At 33.5% G+C, this 27,536-nt stretch overlaps 2 protein-coding genes across 2 annotated transcripts in view; one reads left to right on the top strand and one right to left on the bottom strand.

Moving 5' to 3' along the window:
- Positions 1–9,411, top strand: part of LOC129229296 (uncharacterized) — a 284,947-nt gene extending 275,536 nt beyond the window's left edge. The window contains exons 11-13 of the mRNA XM_054863573.1: positions 1,038–1,193; positions 3,717–3,811; positions 7,969–9,411. Coding sequence (XP_054719548.1) covers positions 1,038–1,193; positions 3,717–3,811; positions 7,969–8,164 — 447 coding nt within the window. The 3' untranslated portion in view covers positions 8,165–9,411. The remainder of the gene's footprint in view (positions 1–1,037; positions 1,194–3,716; positions 3,812–7,968) is intronic.
- A 9,560-nt stretch (positions 9,412–18,971) lies between these two features.
- LOC129229988 (chloride intracellular channel exl-1-like) lies at positions 18,972–20,477 on the bottom strand. The gene has a single exon (XM_054864373.1). The coding sequence runs from the start codon at positions 20,069–20,071 to the stop codon at positions 19,352–19,354; it is 720 nt and encodes a 239-aa protein (XP_054720348.1). The 5' UTR covers positions 20,072–20,477; the 3' UTR covers positions 18,972–19,351.
- Positions 20,478–27,536: the final 7,059 nt, after the last annotated feature.

Below are 27,536 nucleotides of genomic sequence, written 5' to 3'. Positions count from 1 at the left end.
TTCTGGGTCCATGTTATTATTATTATTTTTTTTTTTTGCTTATTCTATCAATTTCAGTGACTAAAAGTACAACTTTTGACTGAAGGAAACAACCCCATTCCTGCCATCAAGTGCAATGTAAAACCACGATTTAAATGAATACTGAAAGCTTACATCTTTGTAAACTTCAAATTTAATAAGAAGGCGTTTTATTTCTGTTCACAGGACTGATTTACGGCAGGGCATTCGGGGCCCGGGGCACCAAAGGAAAGGGGGCCCCAAATTTCTGTCATCAATTTTTTTTTAGGGACCAGTGTTCGGGGCCTCTAACTAAAGGGAACAAAAAATTTTTTTATCATTTGACAATTTTTTTATTAAATGAAAGCATATTAGCTAATTGTTGTGGAGAACTATCATTTTTGCTATTGAAAACTGTCCTTTGTGTACTCTCATTTCTGATGGTAAATTATCTTTATTAGCTCTATTATCAATAGAAGGAAGTTAGACCTAAAACTTGATTATGAGGACATTATAGATGAATTTACAACGAGAAAACAAAGGAGAAAATATATAAAGAATCATTGATGCGCGGAAAGCACATTATGATTTATCTTTACATTTGTATCATAGTTTTTCCATCTGCGACTGTAAAAAAATTTCTAACATGAAAACCATAATTTTTTTAAGATTTATATTAAATGATTTTTTTTTTTGCAGAACATCTTAATTATTAACTTTTTTCGTATGAAATTGATATTTTAAACTTTTATTCTATCAAAATAATATCCAACACTCTTACCATCATATTTTTTGTGTGTGAGGGGGGTACCATATTTGTCAGTGCCCGGAGCACCCAGGTGTGTAAATCGGTCCCTGTCTCTTCATTGTGCAAGTTATACAATGTAACTCAAACAGTGGAGTCTTGATTGCCACCGATTTTTATATGAACGTTATACAGGCAATTCCATTTTCTTTTTCTTCTTTTTTTTTTTTTTTTTTGTTCATTTTTATACATATATGCATGAAGGTAATGGAATGCAACTGTTATTCTCTTTCAGTACTCGGACGTTTCTGGGCAATTCAAAGCGGAAAATTTTGTGAGTCAGATCCCGGAAGTAGACGCCAATGGCTGCGTCATTCCGCCTTGGAAAAGACAGATGTTGGCCAAGAAGGCCGCAGAAAAAGCCAAAAAAGAAGCGGAAGAGCAAAGACTGGTGGGTTACGTTATAGAATCGCTTAAGCCTGTTCAGATATACGATATGCCAGCATTTCACATTAGGGAGAAAGCACTTATTGGTTCAACTTCTAAAACATGCGTTTAAAATTAAAGAAAAAAAATAAACTTATTTTATCTTGTAAAAATAAAATTTTGTACCTAATTACATTTATGGATTGCTCATCTAGTAGCATATAAAGAGCATAAAAATAAATTGTCCTTTAACTCCACCCCCCCCCCTTAGAGATGCAAAATTTCCGGAAATTTTGAGGTGAAAAACATTTTTTTCTTGGAAAGGGAGGGGGTTCTAGAAAAATGGGATAAGATGGAAAAATTGATTGTTTAGAAAGTAAAATGTAGTTTACTACAGTTGGGGCACACCTAACCTGACAGCATTGTGAAGGCTACGCAGCACAGATCCTAAATGTAGCGTTAAGACGCTACCAGGTTAGGTTTGCCCCAACTATAGTTTTATTTTCTTGAAAAATATTCGATATTAAAAACGTATTTGCAATCTATATTTATATTTCTTTTTAATAGAAATGTACACCAAACTTTTAAACCTATTTTTAAAAAATTAGCAAGTAGTTTTCTTTGTTCAAAACATCAAAAATTATCCAAAATAGCCAAATCATTATTCAACGGTTAATTTTGAATATGTGATTTTTGTTCATAGTTCAATAACTTTTTTTTGGGGGGGGGGCAGAAATTGGCTTTCCTTTTTGTAAATTGTGAGATTTTAAACAGGAAGGTTTTTTTTTCTTTTAAAGTTGCATGTATTTATACATACGTGTTTGCACATACATGCACTTTCATTATTAAAGGATGCTATATTAAAATTTTTACTTAAACATTTCCATTGATTAATAATATATTAATATACTAATTCTACTGGTTTTAGTGAGGGCAGCAAATAATACTTTGTTGTACAGGGAAATTAAATTATTAAATTGTCTTACAGCTTGGATTATCAAAGTTGTGTTTTCATGTGGGTTACTGAACATAAAAGCTTTTTAAGGAACAACAAAAAGAAAAAGAGAAAAAAAAACATTGGAGCGGTGGATATTTTAAATTTCTAAATGCATTATTATGTGCCAGAAATATTGTAATTTTCATTTTTTTCCCACGAGTTGAAAAGTTTTCCCTTCGAGAAAAAAATGGGAAAAACTTGTCATTTTCCCAAAATGTCCATTTTTTTCCTGTCATGCAACATGACTAATTTTATAAATTTCTGAGTTTTCAAAAATAAAATGGAAATCTAAAATTTAAATTTCTCTGAAAACATATAATGAATTTTTTTCAAAAAATTCTCAAAGTTTTTTGTGTTTTCTGAAAAAAAGACTTTCCAGAATCGGACTAAGTTTAATGCATAACCATAGTATAGAAATGTTTTGAAAATAATGTGCAAACAAATATAAAGAAATAGAAAAAACATGTGTGTCTAAAAACTTATTTGAATCACTTGAGATGGAAGGGCCCAAAGTGAAAAAAAAATAATAATTTGAATTTTGACATCTTGAATTCAAATTATGTTTTTCGCAATCACGAGTGTGTGTATGTAAGCGGGTGTGTTTGTGTGTGGGGGTATGTGTTTGTGTGTAGGAGTTATGTGTATGTGTGTAGGCATGTGTGTTTGTGTCTGTGTGCTGACATAAGTGTGTGGGTAGTTGTGTGTATGAATGTGTGTGTATGTGGGGGGTATGTGTATGTGTGTGCAGGCATATGTGTTTGTGTCTGTGTGCAGGCATGAATGTGTGGGTAGTTTTGTGTATGTTTTTGTGTGTGTATGTGTGGGTGTCTGTATGTATGCGTGTGTACATGTGTTTGTATGAGTGTATGTGTTTGTGTGTAGGTGTATGTGTTTGTGTGTGTGTGTAGTTGTGTATGTATGCGCGAGTGTGTAGGACATGGATGTAACCTAGAGACAGCTTTCGCTATAGGAGCAGCATCGTGAGGAGCCCGTCGTTGGTGACGGTGTGTAGGGTGGCGGTGGGAAAATAAAGTGATAGGACAGCAAAAACAGTCAAGTGAGAACAATAAGCAATTGTGATTGCTCAAAAAAAAAAACCTCTTTTAATGAACTTGTAGATTTTCGGCATTTGATACTGTGGTTGTATATTCATTTATATTTTTTCTTTAATTTGCTTGGTTTTATTTCCAATGCAGAGAGAGAGCTATAAGTAAAAGGTAACATGACCAGCGAATGAACAGCAAGTAGTTTTTTGTTTTTTATAACAAAGTTTCAGAAAAATAAAAATAAAATTAATAGTAGTTGTAATATCCTTCTATGCAATTCCAAAAAGAAAATGACTAATAAGTGTTGAGTTAGTCCATTGGTTAGACGTGTTGAGTCATTGTGTTCCTTTTTTTTTTTTTTTTTTTTTTTCCCCATTTCAACAGCCCCAAAAGACCTGGCGCATAACCGTAAAAGTTCTTCCAATATTTATCAATTAAAATAATTTTTCTGTCTTGTGCTGTTTGCTACTACTACCATCTGAATCAAAAGAACTTTGTCTTTCAGAGGGAGGCCGAGGCGAAGAAGCTGAATGCAATTCCTCCTTGGAAGCGGCAGCTGCTCCAGAGGAAAGAACCTGCAAGTCCTGTCACGACTCAAAGGTCAGTATAAACACCTTTCGTGTCCATAGGTACATAATATTAATTAAAAAATTATGTGAGTACATGAGTTGAAGCTCTAGCTCTAGACTAGGAATTCTGAATATCAGCCACTGGCCACCAAAGTCACAAAAAATGGTAGCCACTTTTGTCCTTTTGGTTGCCATTTCTTTTAAAGTAATCACGCAGCGCAAAAAGTAAAGCATCTCTGCTATTATTGTATTGTTCATGTTAATAACTAATTAGAAGGTTATGATACTCTGCAAAATCAACAAACAAAATTTCACTGGACATATTTCGGTTTATTTATTAGGTTGCGTTCGACGAATCTCACCGGTCGACCGGTGAGTAACCGGTTACTAACCGCAGCGTTCTATCATCCACCGGTTTCCACACCGGTTACCATTTTAAGCTATTGATTGGTTGATTGAAGCACGTGATCAATAGCTGTCATGTGATCGGTTAACCGGTAGCTACCGGCTGAGCTCGTCGCGCGCAAGCTTACTCAGAAAATTTCCGTCACTTGACACGACTATTTTTCAAAGAATTTGGAATTGTACCAGGTCGTAAAAAGCAAAAACAAAACCTTTACCAAAAAAAAAGAAAAAATCTCGATCGTAAAAACAGACTATTTTAAAATATAAATAGATGTAAAAATAAAATAAAATAGGCAGTCATGGGACTGCCGACCAGAAGTGAAAACTTAAAACGACAAAATAAATTTAGTGTGTTTGTGCGCGCGTGTGTGTTTGGTGTTTTTTACTTTCTTCTATATCTAATATATAGAAGAAAGTATTGGATTCGTGCAAATTTTCGAATTTCGAATTTTGACGGATTCGAACGTTTTGAGGTGTGCTGAGTCCATTTCGACTATTTTTGGAAAATGTCTGTCTGTCTGTGTGTGTGTATGTGTGTGTGTGTGTCACGTATGTGTGTGACCAGTTTTTTGTGGCCGCTCTACAGCAAAAACTACCGCATGAAATTGAACGAAATTCGGTACACATATGTGCTCCTATGTGAACTTGTGCCCATTGGTTTTTGGCGCGAATTCCTCCAAGGGGGGTGGAGCAATGGGACGTTTTTTGAGTTACGCGTGCTTGCTATTCTTCAGGAAGTAACTGGCGGTATCAAACAAAATTTGGTACATATGTTGCACCTAACAGGAGCAGGTGCTGATTCAATTTTGGTGTCAATATCTCAAACGGGGGTTGAGTTATAGAACGTTTTTTGTCGTCAATTGTGACTGCTGTATCTCAAGAAATAACGAACGGAATCAAACAAAATTTTTTTTGACAAGTAGCCCTTAGTGGGTATAAGAGCTGATTTTATTTTGGTGTCAACAGCTAAAAAGGGGGTAGCGCAATCGCCCGTTCTTTTTTTCCATTGTGAGTGCTCTATCTCAAGAAGTAATGCTACGTTCTGGTTGAAATTTGGAATATATGTTAATCCATACGTAAACAGGCTTTGGTTCAATTTTGACTCCAATCGCTCCAAGAGGTGTTGATTTTTTTTTTTTTTTTTTGCGAATAAAAATAGTTTTATTAATGCAACAATAAGAAAGATAAATCATAATAGATTGTCGTCTGCGTATTTCTCGTGATTTTAATTGTATGGAAATGATCAGAAATATTACTCAATGATTTAAAATTTTTAACTGTTGCCATCTTATGTTTGTTAATAAATAAAATATTTGTAATTAATTCAAGTAAGGCTTTTAAAGTAACTTTCAATTTTCGCTCTTTGTTTTGTTTTTACAATAATTCAGACATTGGGATGGTCGTCAAGTTTTTGCATGTGTAATTTTGTTTTTGTTAGGAATATTGCTTCCTCGTCAAGCATGGGGAGGGATCAGAAAAAGGAAAAATATAGAAGAAAGTTTCGTAATGGCCACAACATACTAGTTTAATTTTCATTTAAAATTAATTGTAGTTTCAAAAACTAAAACTTTATAATTTGTTAATTCAAAATATCAACTAGTCTAGTTTTTACGTTTATCAGCTATCCGAGCATCAGTTATATACATTTTGGTATGGTTTATTTCAGTTCGTTTATAAAGTAAACATAGATGCAAATATAGGAAATATTTCAAAGTTTATTCTTAGTTTGTGTTATTTGCAGTTTTCCATGCATAAAAATAATAAACAATACACATACAGAACTTTCCACGTAATCAATTTACTGTATTACCTCTCTTTAGTCGACATGCCGTGAGATTGACCAGCATGCCGGAAAATTCGAATTTTGAGGCATGCCAGATAATTCGAGGTTCATTTCGAGAGAAAAAAAATAGAAGAAAAAAAAATGAGATTATGGACGTAAAAAAAGTCATTTGGCAGAAGCCAAATGCCGATTTGTTTGCCCTGTTTTTATGCATTCATATGTACTACTATGCAATCAATTATGTTTGATTTGAATCATATGCAGCTGTATTAAACTGGTTTTGCATGATGATACGAAAACGTTTTGGTGACGTGTTATTTGAAATTTAATCGTTTTTAAAATTTTGAAACATCGATTTTCTGTTTGATTATATTTAAAAGTATGAATTAATCAGTTACGAAAGTTTCTAAAGCTTTTTTTTTTTTAATTTTAAAAAATACGATTTAAATACAAAAAAAACTGATTTAAATTTAAAAAATTCCATTTTTTTTATTTTTTGAAATAAATCATGATTTTTTTACATTTTGAACATTACTATTATCAATATTACATTCCAAAGCTGATACTATAGGTTTATGATAACTAAAATAGGAAATAAAAACTTTGATTTGAATTTATTTAAATATCTTGTAAAGACTGCATCAATTGTAGTTTTATATCTCGTTGTGCTAAGATTGCAATCGCTAAAAATTCAATTAATGATAGATTTTTATATTTTTATCATCTGCAAAGTTGATGCTGAAATCCTCACTCAAAATCATTGGCAAATCATCAAAGCTCTTCACAATTTAATTTTGAAGTAATGCAGAAACTTCTTTAGAAAAAATAAATAAATTATCATTCAAAAATTCTTGTATTGCGTTTTAAGACTTAGCCGGTGAAATATAAACAGCAACCATCACAATTAGCTGTCCGTTTGCAGAGTGGCAACGACACACACACATGTATCACCGATATCAGAAACATTCTCGTTTTTTTCCATCTCAAAAAATGCACAAAGCGTCTAAAAAAGTTTTCACCTCAAAAATATTGCATAAGCTTAAACATGTTTTCATCTGAAGAAGAAATGCAATGCCCCGGGTGAAGATCGAACTCATGATCGTCAGATTGCTCACTCATAATCGAGACTGACGCGCTGCCGACTGCGATACAAGGGTCGTAATCTCAACGAAAACAACGTATGTAAAGACTTGGTTTCCTAGGAAAGAATCGCCAATCTTCGACGTCGCTCCTCGCCGTAACGCTAAAATCAAATCCGGCGTGGCCATTCACGTCGTCGATTTAGCTCGGGTGCGCATGCGCAGAAAAATCAAGTTTTCGCCTCAGCGAGGAGCGACGCCGAAGCTAGGTTTGTTCACTCCTAGGAAACCAAGGCTTAAAGGAGCAGAGAGAAGCCGCGCATGCGCTGTATTCCCGATGTCGAATCAGTGGTTTTTTTCCTATCTCAAAAATGCTCAACGCGCCTAAAGACGTTTTCAGCTTCAAAAACCAGGAACAATTGATTTTGTTACTTTTGTTTAAAATATTCAGTCTGAAAGAAAGACGAAAAAAATCTGTATGTACAAAATCAAGATAACGTTTACTAGAGACTAAAGAGAATGGTTCAAATCGGATTGGAAGCATGTTGTTGTAGAGCCATATTATTTTTAACAAAAAAGAAACACATGATTGCCACTTTTGGCGACCGAGGTTTGATTCTTGGTTGCCATTTTCTGTGAAATTTTCGCCCGTTGGAGATTGGCAACCGCTAATCTAGAGCTTTAATTATGAGTGCGTATTATTTTGGGTCAGAACCCAGTGATATAGATTTCCCATTTTCTAGCAAATTCTAAAACCCTCAAAACGAGTTTCTACGTTGACTACTAAACCCTGCTGTATCCTGCTAAAACGATGGTATATTTTATTTTTTGTAAAATGATGAAATGTGTTGATGTTGTTTACATTTTATGTATACTTTTTGTTCACGTTTTAAACTTCATTATTTTAACTTTCTTTTGCAGCATTCATCGGACGGTTTCACAACCTGTAGTTAAATCCGTTGAGGTCCCTACTCACGCTCCTCCTGAAAAGCCACAAATTGAACTGCCTGCTCCAATCACAGAACAAGTCACAGACACCCAAAATGAAGACTCCGACGACATTCCGCCAAATCCTTGGCTTCAGCAACTTCGCAAAACTAAGAGTGTATTCCGATGACCATGAAACGACGTGGGACATTTCGGGCCAATGACCTTAAGTGTTTAAGAAGATACTATATCCCAGCCACCCACTATTGTCCTATTTGGGACGCCTAAGACTTAGTCAGGCTGGTGATCTTGGAGGCAAACGTTTTTGTTTGCTGTGCTCAAACTCTTTTCGGACTAAATTGTTCGAAAGTTGAATTTTCACCAAACGTTTAACCTGCCTCAGCAGAAACTGTACTTCATGGAACTATTCTTTAATTTAAGGGCAATCTTGTTAAACGCTTTTGGTGAAATTTCTAAAGCTTTGTACAGTAGAGTATGTTATTATTGTACAATGTTGTAACATTTATATATCTTTCTGATACTGGAGTTCCTTCATCGATATTTTTACGACAATGAAACTATTTTTACTATATTTAATTTTTATACAATTGTTTACAAAAGTGTAGCATATCTAGCATTTCACAACCAAAAGTGGCTTAAAGTATTGAATTATTGAAACATATAAATACATCCCAATTAGTTAAAATGTTACAGTAAAATACAAGACAGTGAGAAGAAATGGGTGTATGTGGACTTAAAGGTGCAAATAAGACTGCTATTGTCATCGCTTGCCTCAAGGCAGATGAGAGTTTCTCCTACCATTTGTAATAGTTATTTCCTTTTTCTTTTTTTTTTTTAATTTTGGCACCTACATCCCTTTGCTTCCAGGTCCTTCATATGTTCTTGGAATCAACTTGTGCTGTCTCATTGCAGAACGTGTATATTTTTACCAACATCGAGTTGACACATTATAGCATTAAAACAACTAATGATTTGAAAGGACAGCAAAATCATTCGTTGGGATTCCATTTTAAGTCATTCTTGTCTAAGTCATACCTTTGAAGGGGTTTATACATTCCATGTATTGACTAGTTTTATGGGTGACAGTTTTGAAGGTAATCTTGACCAACTTTTATCTCAGTATCTCTTTGGTGTTTGAAAATACTACGCTGTCTAAAAATATACTGCCCCACATTATTTTACCGCTATTGCTTTTTTTTTTCTGAGAAGCTTAAAATCTATTTAATAGCAAAATTGTCAGAGACATGATCATGAAATGATTGAGCACTAACACTGATGCTTCAAAACATTGCATGTGACAGGAATGCATTAGTCTATTACTTACCAAAGTAGTAGAGTAAGAAAAGTTACACTTGTCATGGGTAATGATAGTAATCTTTATGGGATTATACACAATCTTTAACTCCGAAAGTGATTTTGTACTAGCTTTCGTTTGTAAATGTAATAAAGAATTGAAAAAAAAAATTGTTCAAGTGTTTTATTGCAAAATGATAATTTTTAGTATACATTTCAAGGGCTGTGTGCGTGTTGCACCTGATAAAACAATCGTGGACAATGTACTTAAGAGCCATTGTCTGTAAGAATCAAGCAGTTTAAAGCATTTGTGATTGTTGATATTTTTAATTTTTTTTATTTTCACATATGTTGTTCCTTATCATAAATGTAATGTAAATCCGAAATTTGAGCTTCGTCTGACTCACCATTTTTGAGAAAACAATTTTTTTTGTTTAGGGGGCGTGGCACATTTTTGCCGGTTTTTCAAATTTGCAGATTTTAATGTGCTTGTTGCTTGAAGCGCTCTTATAATGACATGGATTTTTTAATTCCATATTACTATATGGTTTTGTTAGATACTGTTACAGCTGTCAAATCGGTGACACTACGAGGGCGACGCCCACAAACTCCGTTTAAAAATGACCGAAAATGAATTTTTTTCTATATTCAAGGTCAATTTTCTCAAAGCGCCTTCATGATGACACCAACATTTTTAGATCATTTTCTAGCCACACTTACATACATCAAAAATATGTATCAAAATCGGTGTCACTATAAGGGCGCCAGCAGATATTGGAACTTTTATTCAATAAATTTCACAAAAACACAAAAGTTTTTGAATCTAATTACAACTGTCGCCCTCATAGCAGATATCTAATACTACATTAGGTTGATAACCAACATGTTTGTCTAACATTTGCACAAAAAAAATCGGTGTCACTCCTATTATTTTTGGAAATATAATCGTTCGAAGTTAGTACGTTATGGCGTTCTTTTATATTTATTTATTTAATCTTTTCACCCCCAGAGAGTTTTTTTGAACATATTTATTTTTAATTTAATACAAAAATGTGTATCTTTTAACATAAATAGCTTTGAGCAGTAAGAGCGTCTTTTTCATGGAATAGAAAATGCCCGTTTTGATATAGGTACCAGGTGGATCTATTGTGCATAACATGTCTAGACTAGTATACCAATACTCGTCTTGTTTTTTCCGGCCAAACAAATTTATTTATTCCAATTGTTCTTGACATGCATTTCACATAAACATGCAAATGGTCAACTTCTACTATTTTTCTGGGATACCATGTTTTCCCATGCTTTAGTGCTACAAAATTAGCAGTTTTCAATAAGAGATGACCGTCTTTCTGAAATTGGTTTGACTTGATTCTTAATGTTTTCTTCGTTTTGGTCTACGTTATCCTCAAATTCAGTTTCAGATTCTGAATGTTCGCTTTCTTCAATATCCTCATTTGATGTATTGAGAATGCATTCGTTTTTTTGTTTCTTCCATCGAAAAAAAAAGGATAGGATTTGTTTCATAGTACAATACTCTGAAGCAACGAACAGTTTTTTCCCCTTTACGAACTGCATTTCTCATCTAGTGTGCAACTTGACAGGAATGTTGTTTTTTCCCAGTATTTTCACCAATTGTAAATAAATACTCCTTCTGCTTTGAAGTGAACTTGAACTGAGCTCGTAAAGATAGGGACCATCCAATTTCATTAAATTGAACTTTTGGCAATGCAGGGGTATTTATTAGTTGAAAGTTTGAAGCATTTATATAAGATGTTTGTAAGAGCTTCTCTCTCAGAGCCGTGTCCAAGGGGAGGGTTTCAGGGGTTAAACCCCTCCCATTGAAAAAAAAAAGTATGTCAAATGAAGAAAACGATCGACTTAAATTAACTTTAATGTGAAAGCCTGCGTTGAACGTTCCCCCCCCCCTTTCTCTTTGAAGTTTTTCTGTAATTTTAACTCAGTAATTCTGTATATTTTCCCTCTAATTCAACTCAGTTGGACCTAAACGCTTGCATTTCTTTCTTCTTTTATAATTTAAAAAATTTTTGCATAACATTCAAATGTTATGTAATTTACAACTGTTAAAGCTTTGCCGACTGGAATAACATTTTGGAAAAACTGTGATGGTAGAACCGTTGAATTATCTACTAATACAAAGCATTAGTATTGCTTATTGTAAGGAGGTAATGATGAATTTGGCATGTGTTGCAGCTATGAAGATATATTAGTGATTGTGTGTTTAGTAATGTAATTTTCATCTCTACAATAAGCTCGTTCTAAGCATAATTTCAGAGCATAAAATCTGATATGCATTCTCTTACATGAAAAGAATTCGCGGAGAGTTTTAAATACTTGTTGCAATAAACCGCATAGTTAAGAGATTTAATTAAAAAGAAACAAACAAGGTTTGATAAAAGTGAACCTGTAAAATAAAGGAATACTTTGGTCTCGAGCAGCCAGAAATATTCTTCTAAGGGAAGGGGGGGGGGGGTACAGCAGTACTTACAGGTGCATAAACGCCAAACTGGGAACGATAATTTGTAGTAAAACTAATAAAGGTTGTGAGGGATTGAATTTCCCCTCCCCAGGTAAGATTAAAACCACTCCCTTTATGAAAATCTGGACACGGGCCTGTTCTCTCTATACATCTTTCGTATAAAATCCATTTGCAAGTTAAGGTCAAATGTATGTCAAGAACAATTGGAATAAATAGATTTGTTTGGCCGAAAAAACAAGATGAGCATTGGTATGATAATCTAGACATATTATGCACAATACATCTGCTTGTACCTCTATCAAAACGGGCATTTTCTATTCAAGAAAAAGACGCTCTTACTGCCCAAAGCTATTTATGTTAAAAGATACACATTTTTGTATTAAATTAAAAATAAATATGTTCAAAAAAACTCTCTGGGGGTGAAAAGATTAAATAAATAAATATAAAAAAACGCCATAACGTACTAACTTCAAACGATTATATTTCAAAAAATAATAGGAGTGACACCGATTTTTTTTGTGCAAATGTTAGACAAACATGTTGGTTATCAACCTAATTTAGTATCAGATCTCTGCTATGAGGGCGACAGTTGTAGTTAGATTTTAAATATTTGTGTTTTTGTGAAATTTATCGAATAAAAGTTCCAATATCTTCTTTCGCTCTTATAGTGACACCGATTTTGATACATATTTTTGATGTATGTAAGTGTGGCTAAAAAATGATCTAAAAATGTTGGTGTCATCATGAAGGCGCTTTGAGAAAATTGGCCTTGAATATAGAAAAAAATTCATTTTCGGTCATTTTTAAACGGAGTTCGTGGCCGTCGCCCTCGTAGTGACACCGATTTGACAGCTGTAATAGTATATAAGAAGACCATATAACAGTATAGAATTTAAAAATCCATGTCATTATAGGGGCGCTTAAAGCAACAAGAACTTTAAAATCTGCAAATTTGAAAAACACGCAAAAATGTGCCACGCCCCCTAAATTAAAAATTTTAATTTCCCAAAAACGGTAAGGCAGACAAAGCTCATATTTTGCACAAACATCACATTCATGATAAGAAACAACATTTGCAAAAATAAAGAAAATTAAAAATGTCAACAATCACAACCTGCCTGATCCTGACAGACAATGGCTCTTAAGCATTTGAATGAATCACGTCATAACACGTTCACGCAGACGTTGAAAATCAGTTTCAATACACATGCCATCTTCATATATTAATACGTGAAGGGAATTCTTTCGGTACCATTTTCTCCTCTGTTTGTAAACCGATTTTCTTCAGAAGCTACGCTTTTATTTAGTAACATGAAATTATTATGTTGAAGTTGATAAATTTAACTGAAACTAAACTCGATTTGTTGTTTCATATACCTTCAACATTACATGCTTATGTTATTCAATAAAAGCATAACTTCTGTCGACCAGTACCACAGAGGTTTTTTCTTTATTAATTTATTTTTGGAGCAATCGCGAATTGCTTATTATCTTCACTTGACCAAAGTTGATGTATGTTGGTCTGACTTTTCAGATTACCATGATAACGAGAATAAGTCTAGCTCGTTGATTTAATATTTTTTAAGAGAACAAATTTTCGTTGCCAGGGTTACAAATCGTTTGCTTTCATTCAGACTTAACTTAAGCATGAAACTTATCTCTGCGAACTATACTACCCACTGGCCCTCCGCGAGCACCATCCCTGGGAGGCGGTGTCTATACCCCCAACACACACACTCGTGAATGAGAAAAACGTAATTTGAATTCAAGATGTCGAAAATTCAAATTTTCTTTTAAATCCATTTATTTATTGCAATAGATACTTTCCCGGATGGGCTTGAAAATCAGTTGTGCTAAGTTGTGACACATGCAGAATTTGATACGTTTTATACTTATTTCTTTACTTCAGGTGACATTGAAAAATGATTTTTAAATGAGAAACTGACTTCTGATTTCGTTACAATTCTTTTCTTTTAAAAAATGAAGAGATAATCGTTTATTTGAAGCCTTGTTTATAAATCGCTAATTAATGAAAAGAAAACAAAATTGAAATCTATACCTAACTGCAAGAGAAATATCTTTAATAAAGGTAAAGGTCACAGTCATTCAGGGTTGACCCGCAGTTTTTCCATGCTAAACTGCCCCAATCATATTTTAACAGTATATTTTAGTACGAAACGAGAGAAAAACTCCAAAGATATTGTATAGCTTTTTAAACCAAAAAAAAAGACAAAAAATAAATTTGAATTCTGAAATTTTTAATTCAAATTATGTTTTTCGCAATCACGAATGGCAATAGGACCCTACTCATTGGAGTTATTGCTTCTAGAAATGGCTCCTGTCCCCCACAAGTCTTCCCCCCCCCTCCTCCTGGGCGGTTACGTGTACATGTGTGTGTGTGTAAAGACGTAAGTGTGTGTATGAGCGTGTGTTTGTGTGTGTGTGTATGAACGTGCGTGTGTGCGGACATGGGCGCCACCGACCAAAAGAAGCGGATTCCGAGGGAACAGTGCTCAGAGCCACGCCTGCAGAGGATGGTGGTGTTGAAAAAGGAACCCAACAACAAAGACGGTCAAGTGAGAACAATAAGCAATTGTGATTGCTCAAAAAAAAAATTATAATTACTAAATCCATTTAAAAGAACTTATTTTATTAGCCTAGTTCAATTTGTTACCCTGAGATTTAGGGTCGCTTTGAATCATGTCAGATATGGGATGAAACATGAATGGTTTTAAGCAAAGTAGTGCAACTTTATACCAGCAAAATCAAATTTCTTATGTTTAAGAAATCCCCCATCTCCTTTATGCAATTCACTGTAAAAACAATTCAGAAACGTTCCTGAAAAATAATGGGCAGTTGATGCGCCCAATTTCTGCCAGTAACATATCATACAAACAGGAACGTTTTCCGCTAAAAGTCGGTAACCTTCCTGAAATTAACCTGGAATCTTTCTAAATAATACAGAAATATTCCTGGTTAAAGCCAGTCATATCTCTGGAATCTTCAGAGAAAACTTGAGTAGGGTTATGAGTAATGTCTTGGTGCCTTCCTGATATACCAAGAAGGCTCCGAAAGTATGATTGCGATCATGACCAACGCTAAGACAGAATTGCAAGTAAGTGCCTAGTATCTCACATGCCTGCGATTCAAAGCTGCTGAGCCCGGAGATTTGTTCGCTCTTATTGGCAGCTTAGCCATCTTGGACGGGCTTTAAATGATAAGTAGCCGATACAATTAATAAACATACTCAATTAATCTTTAAACTGGTAGCTAAAAATATTTTTCACGACAGTGAGAAGTCTGCATGAGGGCAACTTGTAGTAATTCGGGAAACTTTTTGACAAAGGTACTCAATTTTCGAAGCAAATTGGTGAAAACCTGTGAAATCCCGAAACGTTATACGGAAATAATGACAATTCGGGATTTTTTAGTGCAAACTCCCGATTATCCACGATCTTTTCGCACTTTCAAAAAAAGGGAAAATGTTTCATCGGTGATTAACTGAATTAGTTTTTGAATTTATTAACTGAATTAGTTAGGTTTCATTTTTTTGCGAGTTTTACACTGATTTGTTGATTAAACCCATAATGTGTACTGATAACCTTGTTTTTACCACTTTTCAGACGTTCTGCTACCACCTTAAGCCTTTTTAAACAACAATTTTAACACTGTGTATTTTTTTTTCTATTTTTACAAATTGGGTTCAAGTAGCCCCGCGCTGGGGGCTACTTAGTCCAACTCAGCAAATCCTTTAGAAAAAGCTATAAAACAGGTGGAGGAAGGTCAAGAAAGACCAGTGGTTTTGAAAAAAAACTCAAAACGTACATTCTAGTGAGCATACTGTTTATATAAATTACAAATTATTTATATAAATTAACATAAAATCAACGTATACATTAAAAAATATTTTTAGGCAAATATAATTTCTCAAATAGAAACATAATCTAATTCCAGCTAAAACCAATTGAAATGCTCGTTATTTAAGCATTAGAAAAAAAGAAAACTACACTTTTTTATAACTTGGGTGATTTTATTTTTCCAATATTATTTAATACCTGCCCTTCCTCGCTATTAAATACTATAGGATGCCCAGGCTCGTTGTGTGAACGAGCTTATAATTTCCTTTTTAGAGTTGATATACTTTAGTCAAAATGAGCTGATTCCACTCTCTAAGACTCCGGAATTAATTGAATCTGGACACAATTGTAATTTTCCATTTCATGTCTGTAGCTATTTTGTAATAATAGGTATAAGTAGACCAGAGAGAGTTTTAATACTAAGACATGATTCAAATTAAATTTAACGTTTAAAAAGTTAAAATCATCAATCCTTCAACTATACTTCTAGAAAACAATGGCAGCACTATTTCCTAGAATCATAATTTTCATACTTTTTAGAAGAAAAATTCTTAAAATTTACCAGTTTTCTATTTTCATCAGTTTAGAGTCAACAAAAGTTCTGAAATGGATTCAATTGTTAGATTCGGATTAAGAAAGCAAAAAACCTTGATAATCAAATAATCTGAACTAATGAATACATAGCCGCCAACCTAAAGATTAAAAAAAATAGGAGCACCGAAAGGAAAAAATAGGAGCAACGAGGGTTAAAATAGGAGCACGAAATTGTGGCCTGTGCTAAGCCTTCCTTCTGTACCATAAGCTTCTATAAGTTTTAAGCGCCATTATAATGCTTTTCTGAATTTTCATGTTCGATTTTCAGCAAAACTACAACCAAGATTAAAATAAAATAATTTTACCCCCCCCCCCAAAAAAAAAAGCATCGTTACGTAGCTACATATTGAAAAGTAAAAAGACATTGCAATAACCATCTCATTCCGTTTTTGGAAACTAGGTCATTAAAAGAGACTTAAGTACTTAAATCTCACAAAATGACCAAATATTGTGACTAAGTCAAAAATTAGGATAGAAATGTTTGAACTTGTTGCATACAAATAACTTAAAATCCTCATGAAACTACAATTTAATTGAAAATTGCTTCCAAAGCAGTGAGGATAAGATGAAATTTTAAATAGTATGATTTTTTTCATTTCTCAAGAAAATTATTTAAAATATTTTTTTAAAAAAATTGTAGCACATTTTACTTTACTTTAATGATTTTTCAGTTAAGAAAAACACCCGAATCTGCTTCGTCTTTGAAAACTTAGGCGCTTAGCATCGTCGACTTCCATCTTGTGAATGACCAAACATGGCGGCGATGTTTTACACGCGTGCAGCCGAAATGCTCGATCAAAAACTGATGTTCTCCGGCGCACCCCTCAGTGTTTATCCTGACACTAATGCTTCCAAAGCATCAAATTGTCTTCCCTTTTGTTGAGTTTGTATATAAGTCCTGCCTTTAAGGATAAGGAAATTTCTTGTGAAATCGATAAGTGAAGAAAAGTCGAAAAATCGGAGTTTTTTAGAATAAATCGGATTTTCGGAGTACGCAATAAAAATCGGAGAAACTCCGGGAAAAACGGAGCACTTGGCAGCTATGCAATACATTCGTTCATCTTACTCTCAAAATTAGGACAAGTTCCCTAAATATTCAATACATTTTTTAAAGATTCATGAAAACGTAAAAATATTTATATAAGACATGATTTTGTTTCAAGCTTTGCTTACAGATAAGGTTTCCATCATCATGCTCGTTTTTAGTATAAAATAATATGTTGAACAGTTACTTTTCTTAAGTCAAGGTATAAGTAATGGTGTATAAGAAAAACTGCAAATTTTTATTTTGTTTTGAACTAATCTTCTTCTTTACTAATAATAAAGCTGAAAGTCTCTCTGTCTGTGAGGATCTCTGTGACGCGCATAGCGCCTAGACCGTTCGGCCGATTTTCATGAAATTTGGCACAAAGTTAGTTTGTAGCATGGGGGTGTGCACCTTGAAGAGATTTTTTCTTTTTCTATCCCAATTTTAAGAACATTTTCCCGAGCAAAATTATCATAAGATAGACGAGTATATTACCAAGTTATCATAACGTGGAACCGCAACATGGGCAAGCCAATTGGCGAGATTCATCATACATTATTTGTAAATAGTGAACCAAAAGACCTTTCCATTTTCTACTACGGGCAAAGCCGTACGGGTGCCACTAGTTACTAATAATAAAGCTCAAAGTATCTCTATCTGTCAGGCTCTCTGTGACGCGCATAGCGTCTAGATCGTTCGGCCGATTTTGAAATTTGGCACAGAATTAGTTTGTAGCACGGGGGTGTGCACTTCGAAGCGATTTTTTGAAAATTCGAATTTGTTTTTTTTTTTTTTCTATCCCAATTTTAAGAACATTTTCCCGAGAAAAATTATCACAAGATGGACGAGTAAATTACAAAATTATCATAACGTGGAACCGTAACATGGGCTAGCCAATTGGCGAGAAATTCATCATACATTATTTGTAAATTTACAGGCAAACCAAAAGACCTTTTAATATTCGACTACGGGCAAAGCCGTGAGGGTGCCACTAGTTTTAGAATAAAAGCAATATTGCAAGAGGGTGAAAATCTGTTTCACACACAGAAAGAGGGATCTATGTAGTTTTGGCTGTTGAAGTTAAGATTGTATAATGCAGTTAAGTTTTGAGCAACACATTCTAAAACTGCAAAAATTATTTTATAAAAATAAAATCTACTGATTTTAATCAATTATTTTGTTTTCAAAAAATTACCTGATTCATATCAATTGATTTAAATCAATATTTTTTTAATCGCTTAATTTAAATCATGGTGTAAATCAAGCCGATTTAAATCAACGAACCCTGTGAACTTCCCATTTAAGTGCAGAGAAGGCCAAAGTTAAAACATACCCAAGAAATTGAAGTAGCATAAAATAAAGTTAACCAACATGACAATATTTTTTTTACTGCAGGAGTAATTTCAAGCATAAAAATCAGAATAAAATACAAAAAGAAATTTTCAAATGTTAACTTTTTTTTTTCTTTTTTTCATTTTCTTTAAAAAGGATTTTTAGATTAAGATGTTTTATTCAAACTATTTTAGAACACTTACCTTGAATTTCGCCGCTTCCTTATGGATCTAATTTCCTACTGCTGCAGCTATATGATAATCTGAAGCAAAATACTTGAATAATCTCCATTGTGCATAAAATAACTAATCTGATATCCGATGCAACGTTGAAGTCCACATTGTATTTAAAAATCCACACATAAAGCATCCCGTATATAAGTTAATTTATTATCACAATAATCTTTTCTCGAAGCATCATAAATAACAATATTGTCGTAGTGCACAAAAAAAATCTCTTTAGAAGTGTAAATAGCATTGATAAAATTAATTTCTTTAAAATACTACTTAGAAGTAGGCTTAAATCATAAAATAAGCATACATTTTTGCTCTTTAAATCTACTACACTAAAACAAACATACTGTTTTAATAGACAATCAGAGGAAAAACTAAATTCATAAAAAATATTTCGACCTAAAATTACGTCAAGACTTAAATATTCAAAAGTTAAAAGTCAGGATCTCCAATAATGGCTTTAAATAACATAAACATTTAACTATTATGATCTAATATTAAATTATTATTTTTTTATTTATTATTAGCATACTAAAGAAAATTGTGGTTCTTCCCTAGTTAATTTAGCCCTTTCTTCCATGCTTAAATTGGGAGTTTCAGGTTTATCAGCCCAATGAATAATAATCTCCTGATCAGATGGACAAGACTTTACGAACACATCATTTTTATATGCATTGTTCAAATACGTAAACAGATTCTTGAACTGTGCAGGTATGTCAAATCCTTTTAAAGCTTTCGCTGCTATTCTTATCTGGTGCAGTTTAGGCAAGATCTCACAGTCTAGATGCGTTAAATGGTCTCCACATAGATATTTGGTTTTGCAAGTTTGTAAATAACTATCGATCTTTCCAAGTTCAGCCTCCAGCTGTGACGCATCTTTGGACACATCTTTAACGTAGAAACAGAACTTCTGGAACACGTCCGCACAGTACATGTCCGCATCGGCGTTGTCGTACTGGAGCTGATTGGTCGGGAAAGTATCATCCAAGTACTGAATAACCTCGTCTATGTTGTCCAACGAAGTATCTCCATGCACCAGAGCTGGAACACGCCTCAGGGTCAGTTTGTGGAACACACTTGGAGGTTTGGCGAGATTCACCGTGGCGACTTTGAACTGCAGCTGTTCCTGGCCAGACTTCAGAAGCAAAATCATGAAGATTCGATGGCAAAAAGGACATGCTCCATACTTTTTCCCGTCATGTCCGGCCTTTACGAAAAGCAGGACTTCCGGCATGGAACTCATGGCAAAGATTCACTCAAGAATGATATTAACATAGAATTACATCACAAAGCAGCCTCTGGAATTGAAAAATGGTCCATCAACTTATTTTTCCGAAAATATAGCACTATAAACGACTAAAGATGGTTTAGCAATGCATAAATTGTTATTCTAAATACCAATCACTAAACCATCTAATGATATGAGCAAATTGAAGCAAAATTCATGACGGAACTATTATCGCATCTGTTAACGATTTGGGAAGGCAGATATCGCACCCATAAGCAAGAAATGTTTGTGTAACTTATACCTCAAGAGAACAGTAAAGCAGTGAGAGTGGCAAAAAGAGGGACTGACTACCAGCATTCATTTCTCCCAAAGAGCTTTGCGCGTAAAAACCACCCTTCTCAAACACGTTTCCCAAAAATATCTTTTTTTGGCAGGGATTTCGAGCTCCTCCTTTGCCGTTGAGAAGGTTTTCCTCTGATTTTATTTTGAGAGTGTTTGTGTCGGAGAGTTAAAGTTCTTCAAAACTTGGCAGCAGCCCCACAGAATGGTTTACACTAGATGTAAAGCAGCAGCACATGGGTGTCATAAACGTCTGCTAATTCTTTTCATCTTTGCTTTAAGCATTCGGTTTTTTCTCTTCTCCTTGAGCAACTGATATGGAAGACTAAAAAAAGGGGCACGTGCGTATGAGGAAACGAAAACATTTTTTGTTATCACAAAAGTGCGTTCTGAAACAAAACTTAGCATTTGTAACAGATGCACCTTCAACCTGACCTGACCGTACAAATAACTGAAAGATGTTTTGCTAAAAAATATTTCTGGTGCATTTTTCATTTTTTATCTCCTTCCCTCTTTTTTGTTTCTCCTCACCAAAGAATACATTCCAAGTAGCTAAATTTTAAAAGCATCATATTTGAATACGTGTTAAATATTTTTATTTTTTTCGACATAAATTTCTCAATTTCAGAACAATATAAATGTAAAAAAAAGTTGATAAGTTTCTTTTCAATCGGATTTCTAAATATATTTTATGTTTACCGTATCCGAGGTTTTAAATGTTATTTCAGAGGAAAAAAAATTCCAAACGAAATCGGTTTGTTTGATTACGTTGTTTAGGAATCAAGTATTTTCTGTGACACATGATACTCTTTTAAGGTTTTGAACAGCACGAAATTTTTTAAAATGTGCCCTGGTGAAGATCGCTCTAACAAGAAAAGTTGCGTCCAATTAAATAATTAATTCACACGTATGACCAGGGCTGCGGAGTCGGAGGAAAATAACCGACTCCGACTCTGGGAAATGAGCTTTCCACTCCGACTACGGTTCCGCAAGCACTGGCAGAGTTGCGGCTTTGATTGAGGAAAAATGACCGACTCCGACTCTTGGAATTTTCAATCTTCTACTACTTGCTACGCACACACTCCCGATAACTCGGCATTTTCACAAACTCGGCCATCATTCGGTCCACATTAGGTCGAGTTTTAGGGGTTCTACTGTATTAGGGATAAAAAAATACAAACCTAATCAAACGCTCATTTTTAAACTACTATTTACAATCGATTTTATTAAATAATTATTATTTAAAGTTTTTTTTCAATATTTTTCATTTTCAAAGATACTTTTCCAGGAAATTAAACATACTTTTACAATTTATTGTTTTATCCCTTTATTTATTTTTTCCCCTTCTAACTTTTCACTTTAATTTTTAGTTTCCCGAATAAGTCAGATAAAAAGCAAGAAACAATACACACACACAAACAAAAGGCTAAAGGTAAAATTTGGAGCTACAAATTGACACCATAACAAAATTAAATCAATAAAGAGAATTGTATACGTTTCTTTGGATTTTTGCGCACATGGATGCCGCGGCAGAATCACATGCAATGCAGGGTATTCGCATGAAAATCATTATTAAAAAAAATGTACAAGGTTTTTTTACATGTTTAATCTTTTTTTTTTTATTTTATTTATTTTTTAATTTTTCTAAAATTTCATTTGTTTTAAAGCAAGTTCTGAGATAAATAATTATAGGGGTTTTTTTTTTCTCGGATCACAATATTTTTGTAATTCGTCGTTCTAAAAATTAATTTCACTTATTTAAAATTAATAAGTGCTTATTTAAAATGAATAAGAACTTATTTAAAAAGAAGAAAATATTAAAATATTAAGTGAATATTACTTTTAAAAATCTATTTTATTTTATTTTTGAAAGCCAGTGAAAGGAAATGCATCTCTTGCAGGCCCTGTCTACGATCATGCACGCAAAAATGGGAATAATATTTTTTATGGTTACTTAGTACACTTTGTTTTTAAAAAGCATTTTGTAGTCCTGCCATGTTCAATTTATTTTATTTTCATAAGCCAAGGGGTAAGAGAATGCACTCCCTTGCACTCCTACCGGCGCTAGTGGACATAAACAGAAGATTAATGACTTTCGAGATGTATTTTGTAGTTATTAAAATATTTTGTAGTTTATCCCTGTTTAATTAATCAAAATTGGTTTTTAAAAGTCACGGTTTGAAAGTATAGCATCCCCTGCCTGAATTCATGGATATAAACATGAGATTATTATTTTTAGTAATTAGTGATGCACTTGTTCTTTTTTTTTCCTTTGCTTGAAATGAATTTAATTTTACTTATTTTACATTAATTATTTTGTAATTAGGTGCTTAATATTAAGAAGTATTAGTTACTTTTTCTAAATAATTTCATTTTATTTGTAAATGACAGGGGGCGACAGTGTACCCCCTTGCCGGCGCTCGTAGACACAAAAAACATCAATACTATCAAAACCTGTGGGCATCTGTGTTTGTCTGTAATCCTATCTCCTTCGCACATTGTATGTCTACCAAATCAATACTGGTACCGTTGGATATAGGAAATCCAGAGAAAGTGATTACGCCTTGTTTCACCCCTTTAAAATCTTAAGGGGCCGGACATTTCGGAGAAAAATCACTAAAATTATCAACTGTCACCCGTCACAGTCGGGGCGAATGGAGGCCGGCGAACGAAACGAGCAGGGGGCAAAGCCTCCTAGTGAGTATAATATTTTTCGTGATGATTTACTTTGCAGTTTAAGAATTTTGAAGCTTGTTCCTTGTTCAAAATGAATTTAATTTCTTTAGTATAAATAATATTTTTTAAATACTTTAAAAATATCAAATAACTTTTTTTTTTTGAATTAGAAAAGTTTTTTTTTTTTCTTTTTTTTTTAAAGCCAGGGAGCTACGAGGTACAAGTGACCTTGCATCCCCTGCTAGCGCCCATGTTAGCAAGCAAAAAAATATATTGCTTAAATAAACAAACCAATACACGCAAAAATATCATTTTCAACTGATGCATTTTACAAAAAATCAAGAGCTATTTTTAGACATCATCATTGCCTGATTGTCACAAACATCCACAATCAAGATTAATTAAAATTTTTGAAGCACAGCAAAAAGTCTTATTTTTTATCTAGTCTGCTCGATGAATTTTATATTACCTAGTGTTTATTACTCATGTTTTTGATCCCGGCTCCCCCCCCCCCCCCTATGTATACTATTTAGAAACTAAATGGTCATAAATCTGTGAGACAACTAGACTGCAGCTCGAATTGAAAAAAAAAATGTTTTCAATGAGTATTATTAAGGTGAACGCATATTTCATGATTTGTTATACTGAAGCAACAAGAAATTTTCTAAAATTTCAGCAAATACTAAATAGTTTTTAAATTTCTTTCCTTTTTATTTTTAACATTGAGATTTTTTACATTCCTATAGTGGAACAGATGCACCACTCCAGGGGGCCAACAAGGGGTGGGAGGGGTCATGGCTACCCAAAAATCGTACAAAGCTGCTAATGTTTTTAATTATCTCTAGGAAAGGGAGATCAAAAGTAGCCAGATTGGCAAATTTTAGCCAAACATAGCGACTTTGCCTACCAGTAGCCATACAATAACTCACGTCTTTTTCTTGGCGACAATTTTGATTAAATATTCTGGCAGCCACTATCTTTCGTTTTGTGAATTACTTGCACAAAGCAAATATTATTTCAACGAAAATAAGTCAAATATAATCTAAAAAAATGAATTAAAATGTAAATAATTTTGCTTTAAAACACTTGCTTTGTTGTTTTTATTTTAAAATGATTAATATAAACATAGAACTGTGAATTAAAACATCAATGGTTTAAAAACAAAATGTTTAGGTTAAAGACGAGGTTTCAGTAAGAACTCCGCTATTCCAGAACGACACGAAATAAATGATAGTGGTCGTAGAATACTGCATCATAAACATTGAGGATAAACATATGAATATGCATTAACAAAATTTCAGAACGAGCAAATGATTAAGAAATAAACAAGTATCAAAAAGATTCACTCCATGCAGAAATAGAAAACTTACGTGTGACATGAAATTAAATGCAGCAAGTCGATCACAAAGTTCGAAGTCGGGACAGTTTAAAAACATCGCATTTCAAATAGAAAGAATAAATGAAGAACATAAAAAAGTCTTTAAAGACATATTTCAAATAAGTAAACAGTATGTTAGCATAAAATGCCTTTAAAAACATTTTTAAGCTTTCTCTTTCAATTGTATAAAAACTAACATAATAAATAAATAAATAACCAGACTTGTATGACTTGTAAACACAAAGAACAGTTTAGCAAAGTGATACCAAACAGTTCATTCTGAAAGGCTAAAAACACTTTTAGACGGGTAACCAAATTAATTCCCAACCTTGTGCTTGGTTGTAAAGTCATCAAAATTTTAAACATTTATTCAAAAGACAAGGAATAGAATTTTACTTCAATCTATATGAAAAAAAAAATTACCTGAAAGAATTATAAAAGCAACGAACTTTTGGATGCACACAGAAAATAGATTTGGCGAAAGCTAGGAACATTTCTGGCAACCTTTTGATAATTTGTAAAGAATATCGCCTTCTGGCAGATCTTCAATGTTTTTTAGAAAAAAATAGAAATTAATTTGCTTCTATTGATACTTAGTATATTGGGGAAATAAATCAATTAAACCGCTGTTAGTAAAGCTTTTTCGTAATGAGCATTTTTGACCAAGTAAAAATAGGACTATGTATGTACTATATTATTAACCGGACTTCAGAAAGAAAGAGGCAATGAATTTTTTTGCACCGTTATATTTTTTCTTTTTAATTTATCTTTTACTTCCAATACCTACTTTCTCATTTTAATGAAACGATTTGTAACGAAAACGATTTACAAGAACTTCACGTAACCGAAATCCGTAGCCCTGGTTTTTTGCTGAAAAATAATTATTGTTGAGATTATTTGCTTTTATTTTCATTGTAAAGTGCACTTAATAAATTGTATTTTTAGCAACGGGAAAACTTGCAACAAAAAAAAAAAAATTGACGCACCAAGAAGTAGTTGTTGTAATGAAACGAAATTTTACATATGTGAGGGTTAAATGAAGAGGTTTACATACCTTGTTAAGCCGCCATCTCTAGCGTGAACGTACTAGGCGATACAAGCTAGGGGGGCGACATCGTTGTCGATGTCTTGGAAACATCGAAGTTTTTGTTAAAATATATCGATTTTTTTCAAGACATCGACATCGATTTACTTTCGATGGTTTTGAAAGATCATTGACTTGGTTTCGATGCTTTTTGCATGTTGATGTTTTTGCATTTTAATTGAAAACCATAATGAAATTTGCTCCAATTCTCTCGCTAGGCAATTAAGTTTACTTATGGAATTGCATTTTTAAAAAAAGTCATTTTTTTTGCACGCATTATATAAGATCAATTTTTCTGTGTAGTGTGAGGAAGAGGTCAAAGCTATTGGAAGAACTCAGCACAGGAAGTCTGTGCAGTCGATTTCAAGGCTCCAGTTCTTAAAATAAAGGAAAATCTTATACATCACTACGGGGTGAAAATTATAACGTTAAAAATTCAGAACTGGTAAAAGTTGCTTTAGAGTAATTGATAGTGATGGCAACTTATGTTCCATTGGAAAGAAATTTTTCTCTGACTGGTGGGATGGTCAGCGAAAAGAGAAATGCGCTTCTGGGGCAAAAGTAAGCAAATTTCTTTTTCTTTTAACTGTCAACACCAATATTGGGGGTTACTTCCCCCAACGATCGACTTCCCCCAACAAGTCCTCTATTACTTACAATTTGTGTTTAATTATGTAGCACTACTAACAGTACAACCCATATTTCTTGCTCTTAATAATAATTGTTAGAATTAATTTTATATCTTTAATATAATTCTCTATCTCATCATTCAGCTGACGGTAAGTGCTATGATAGTTTTTCTTTGATTCTTTTTTGATGTAGATATACTACGTACTTGTAGTTTCATTCTCAGTTTGAAAATATTCCCTTATCACTATAACTAGTTTGTATTAATCGTTGCATGTCTTATTATCACTTTTTGTCCTGCTATAATATCAAGATGTTGCGAAATTATTCCTATCAAATTATATTCATGATTTGAGGTTCAGTATTTTCAATATATTCTTCGGGTACGTATTCTTTTGTATTGCTTGAATTAGTGTAGTTTATTCAAAAATGCATGTTATATATTGATAAGAAGATTGATGTTTGAAAACATCGATGTTTTTCGGTCGATGTATCAATGGCATCGATATTTTGAAACATCGATGTTTTTGCCATTGATATCGCACCTCTATACAAGTGAACATTGAGGCATAACAGTCTCGTACGATGCTCTGCGAAGAAGTACTCCGAGACCCTTGCTGTGTATGTCTGAGTTTTGTCCTGTTAAAAATGGCTCCTTGGAGCCCCGCCATGAGTTCCAACAGCAGTGGCGGCGCGAGAGCAAAAGTAAACGTCGGCGATGCAGTTTTGCGAGGCCCTTTTAATCATAAAATATTGTGAGACAAATAATTGAATTCAAAGAATTAGTTTTTGTTCTAACTATTGGCACTTAGGATTCCCAATTCACTTAATTGCTGGGACAAAAACATTACGTGATTAGTAGCACAGTCAAAAAGAAGTTTTTTTCGTGGTGGGGGGAGGAGCCGGCACTTTGACTGTGGAAAAAATTACCTGATAGAAAGGGGGGTCTGGGGGTTCTCCCCCGGAAAGATTTCGAAATTTGTAGTTTAAAAAACGCCATTTTGGGCTTTCTTTGCTGATGTTAAGGTAAAAAAGGTACAGGGGGTCTCGGTGGAAATTTCTAGAAATTGAAGCCTTAAAAATGCAATTATAGGCCACTGACTGTCCCAGATCGATTCTTAAAAAAAAAAAAAAAAAAAAGTCAAAATCAATTTCCTGCAAATTTTCGAAATTGAAGTTTCAAAAACGGAATTTTAGACAAACTTTGAAGATTTTACCGGAAGGAAGGGAGATCCCTCGAAAATTTTTGAAAGTTATGGTCCTAAAAACTTAGGAATATTTTATATTCAGGAGCCATTCCACTTGAACTTTCTGTTAATGAAGTTTAAAAAGCCTAATTGCTTACGATATAAAAGAAAGGCGATATGGGGACCCTT

The sequence above is a fragment of the Uloborus diversus genome, chromosome 9 (genome assembly GCF_026930045.1).
Source record: "Uloborus diversus isolate 005 chromosome 9, Udiv.v.3.1, whole genome shotgun sequence".
In the NCBI taxonomy this organism is placed as follows: domain Eukaryota; kingdom Metazoa; phylum Arthropoda; class Arachnida; order Araneae; family Uloboridae; genus Uloborus; species Uloborus diversus.
The sequence above is the reverse complement of the archived record's forward strand: the minus strand, read 5'-3'. Positions and strand labels throughout refer to the sequence as shown.

Coding starts and splice junctions, on each gene's coding strand:
- LOC129229988 (XM_054864373.1), bottom strand. CDS start 20,071: ATGAGTTCCATGCCGGAAGTCCTGCTTTTCGTAAAGGCCGGACATGAC.